The sequence below is a fragment of the Takifugu flavidus genome, chromosome 17 (assembly GCF_003711565.1).
Source record: "Takifugu flavidus isolate HTHZ2018 chromosome 17, ASM371156v2, whole genome shotgun sequence".
Lineage (NCBI taxonomy): Eukaryota > Metazoa > Chordata > Actinopteri > Tetraodontiformes > Tetraodontidae > Takifugu > Takifugu flavidus.
This window is the reverse complement of record NC_079536.1, coordinates 220,790-225,000: the sequence shown is the minus strand read 5'-3', so window position 1 is coordinate 225,000 and position 4,211 is coordinate 220,790. Positions and strand designations below refer to the sequence as shown.

The 4,211-nt window shown below is 56.4% G+C and overlaps 1 protein-coding gene across 31 annotated transcripts in view; it reads right to left on the bottom strand.

Moving 5' to 3' along the window:
- The window catches only part of slc12a7b (solute carrier family 12 member 7b), a 38,468-nt gene extending 34,787 nt beyond the window's left edge, over positions 1 to 3,681 (bottom strand). For 29 of the 31 annotated variants that reach the window (XM_057013128.1, XM_057013122.1, XM_057013131.1 and 26 more), the window contains exon 1: positions 3,374 to 3,681. In XM_057013128.1, the coding sequence (XP_056869108.1) occupies positions 3,374 to 3,551 (178 nt within the window). In that variant the 5' untranslated portion in view covers positions 3,552 to 3,681. The remainder of the gene's footprint in view (positions 1 to 3,373) is intronic. The other 2 variants (XM_057013146.1, XM_057013147.1) reach the window with 1 other exon arrangement.
- Positions 3,682 to 4,211: the final 530 nt, after the last annotated feature.

The window sequence follows — 4,211 nt, the reverse complement described above, 5'->3', positions numbered from 1 at the left end:
ATGGCCGTTAGCGACGAGGCCGAGGTGTGAGATGTCGAGTGACGCGGCCGACGCCGTGAAGCGACGCTGGCTATGGCCGTTAGCGACGAGGACGACGGCGTCGGTTCTTGAGCGCGAGGCTAGCCCCCTATGGCGTTAGCGACGGCGCGGCCGGACGTGTGTGTGAGTGACGCGGCCGACGCGTGAGCGACGCGGCGACGGCGTGAGCGCCGCGGCTATGGCCGTTAGCGACGCGGCCGAAGGAAGTCGTGAGCGAAGCGGCCGACGGCGTGAGCGACGCGGCTATGGCCTGTAGCGACGCGGCCGACGGTGTGAGTGACGCGGCCGACGCGTGAGCGACGCGGCTATGGCCGTTAGCGACGCGGCCGACGGCGTGAGCGACGCGGCCGACGGTGTGAGTGACGCGGCCGACGCCGTGAGCGCCGCGGCCGACGGCGTGAGCGACGCGGCCGACGCCGTGAGCGCCGCGGCTATGGCCTTTAGCGACGCGGCCGCCGGCGTTAGCGACGCGGCCGACGGCGTGAGCGACGCGGCTATTTCCGTTAGCGACCTCGGCCGACGGCGTGCGTGACGCGCGGCTAACGCCGTTTCGAGGGCCGATCCTTTCCTGCATTAATTAGCTGATGGTTCCAATCATAACGATGTTATATCAAGAGGAAATGATGGATGATGCTTTTTAGCAACATTTAAAAATAAAGTTTTTTAAAACGTCTTCAAAAGAATGGATTTAAGAGTAAATAATGGCGAACATGAACTCTGGAGCTGCAGGTGCGGCTCTTCAGTCGGGACATGAAAACATGTTTGTGGGAGCAGCAGATCATGACTCAGCACCAGTGTCTCCAGCAACGATCGCTGAGTCACCTCAAAGAGGAACCTGGCTCAGTGGGATGAGGAGCTGATGTTCCTGTCAGCTGATGTTCCTGTCAGTTGACCTGCTGTCAGTTGACCTGCTGTCAGTTGACCTGCTGTCAGTTGACCTGCTGTCAGTTGACCTGCTGTCAGCTGATGTTCCTGTCAGTTAATGTTCCTGTCAGTTCCTGGAACTCATGTCAGTGATCAAAGTGCTGCTGCGTCCAGGGTCAACAAGGTCACCATGGTGCTTTGATTTGATCTGGTTGGTTTTCTGGTGGACTCATTCGTGATAAATCCATCCATCCATCCATCCACCCATCCATCCATCCATCCATCCAGCCATCCACCCATCCATCCATCCAGCCAGCCAGCCGCCACCATCCATCCATCCATCCTCCACCAGCCATCCAGCCATCCAGCCAGCCAGCCGCCACCCACCCAGCCAGCCATCCAGCCATCCATCCTCCACCAGCCATCCATCCATCCTCCACCAGCCATCCATCCATCCACCCACCCACCCAGCCATCCATCCATCCTCCACCATCCATCCATCCATCCTCCACCATCCATCCAGCCAGCCACCCACCCACCCACCCATCCAGCCATCCAGCCATCCTCCACCAGCCATCCAGCCATCCTCCACCCACCCATCCAGCCAGCCATCCAGCCATCCATCATCCATCCATCCACCATCCATCCATCCATCCATCCTCTATCCATCCATCATCCATCCATCCACCCACCCATCCATCCTCCACCCATCCAGCCATCCATCCATCCAGCCAGCCATCCACCCATCCATCCAGCCATCCACCCATCCATCCATCCAGCCATCCATCCTCCATCCATCCATCCATCCAGCCATCCTCCATCCATCCATCCATCCAGCCACCACCCAGCCATCCAGCCATCCTCCACCCATCCACCCATCCATCCACCAGCCATCCATCCACCCATCCATCCACCACCCACCCATCCATCCTCCATCCATCCATCCATCCATCCATCCACCCATCCATCCATCCACCCACCCATCCATCCTCCACCCAGCCATCCATCCACCCACCCTCCACCCATCCACCCACCCTCCACCCATCCACCCACCCTCCACCCATCCACCCACCCTCCACCCATCCACCCACCCATCCATCCACCCACCCATCCATCCAGCCATCCATCCACCCACCCATCCACCCACCCACCCATCCATCCTCCACCCATCCATCCACCCATCCATCCACCATCCATCCACCCACCCACCCATCCATCCATCCTCCACCCATCCATCCACCCATCCATCCACCCACCCACCCATCCATCCTCCATCCATCCATCCATCCATCATCCACCACCCATCCTCCTCCACCCATCCATCCATCCACCCACCCACCCACCCACCCATCCATCCATCCATCCATCCATCCACCCATCCATCCATCCATCCACCCATCCACCCACCCTCCACCCACCCATCCACCCACCCTCCACCCACCCATCCATCCATCCACCCATCCACCCATCCATCCATCCATCCACCCATCCACCCACCCTCCACCCATCCACCCACCCTCCACCCATCCATCCACCATCCATCCATCCATCATCCATCCATCCACCCACCCACCCATCCATCCATCATCCATCCATCCTCCATCCATCCATCCTCCATCCATCCATCCATCACCCATCCACCCACCCTCCACCCACCCATGGGTGCCACCTCCAGCCCTCCAGCCCTCCACCCTCATGCCTGCTCCTCAGGGCCATCCTCTCTGAGGTTCCTGCTCTTCTTCTGCTGTTTCTCACACACACGCCAACACTCTAACCTCACTCTTCCTCTTTCATCACACATCGTCACTCTTCCTTCTAGCTTCTGTTGCGTTCCCCTGTCTCAGCGAACAAAGTAAATCCTCAGATAAAAGAGATCAAACATGTTTCCTGGCTCCAGCCTCATTAGATCTCCAAGCTTTCAGAAGGCAACACCCAAGTCTTTGGAGGTGGAATCACTCTGGCACCAGACAGGACTGAAAGCTGAAACCATAAACACTGCAGACCAGGGGACCATGGCTCCAGAAGGTCCACTAGAACTGGACGTTGGACCAGAGATCCACCCTGGCAGCTTCTGAGTGGATCCCTCAGATCAGCTGATGGTGCTGGAGCACCTCAGTGAGCATCAGCTCAATAAAGAGAAGATTTCTAAAAAGCTTAGACTGACTAAATGTGACAACTGCAGATTTATTTTAAATGTTTTCTTTCACTTCAAAGGGAAGCGATTATGTTTATGAATATTGGGTTATATTATCGAAGGCTTTGATGTTGGACATTTTAGAACATTATTGCAGATAAAATTGCTTTTTTACAGCAGCTACAAAGAGAAAATGAACAGAAACTGAAACAAATGTTTCTCAGCTTCAGTGAGACTTCAGGAAAGTTCAAGTCACTTTCTTATTCTTGGTTTAAAGCCACAGATCTGCCAACAGGTTCGGGTTCGGGTTCGGGTTCGGGTGTTTTCCGGTCCTACCGTATTTGTTGGGCTCCCGGTTGTACTCCAGGATGGGTAAAGCCCCGTCGCGGTCCTGCGGGGGCGCCTCGGAGGACTCCGCCGCCTCCCCTCGCCCTCCGGCCGCATCTGAGGGCTCCTGTCCGGCAGGTGCTGCGGCCCCCCCGTCAACCGGGACCACCACAAACCGGTCCCCCATGTGGCTCCTTCTCCAGGTCCCGAACCCTAAACCCTGCAAGGACGATCCAGCTGCCCTTCGCGTCTCACAGCGGGTGACGGCGAAGACACGAGCACACGCGCAAACACGCGTTCCCGGAGTGATCCGAGGAGGGATTCCCGCCCCCTTCGGACCCGCCCTCTCTCCGTGCTACTGGACGGCAGGAGCCGAGCAAGCTGTCAATCATCCGCATCAGCCAATCAGAGAGCTTCCTGTGTGCTCATCAGTTCAACGTTTGTCCTCGGGGCAAATGTGAAAATCACCGAACTTAATTAACACGAGCTTCCTTTTATCTACTCTTTAACCCGTTCGGGGTCCATTTAGGGGGCCCGGCACCTTTGTCAGAGGTAACTCAGCAGAGCTCTGCCCCCCCCCCCCCGCCCCCCCCAGGCTGAGCCCTCCTTAATTTCATTCAAATCAATTACAACGTCATGTGCTGCTGTTCTGTAATACTTTACTGTTGTTAGATGTTTTAGTGATTACTTTAGGATTCTTTCTGCTCATAAAGAGTGAATAATTACTACTGATCATTCTACAAAGATACTGTTTGATGAAACTACAGTGGTGCTGCTCTTGGATCAGAATCATTGAAGAAGTCTGGATCAGGGGCCCTTACAGACCATAAGGGATGCTCGTGGAATG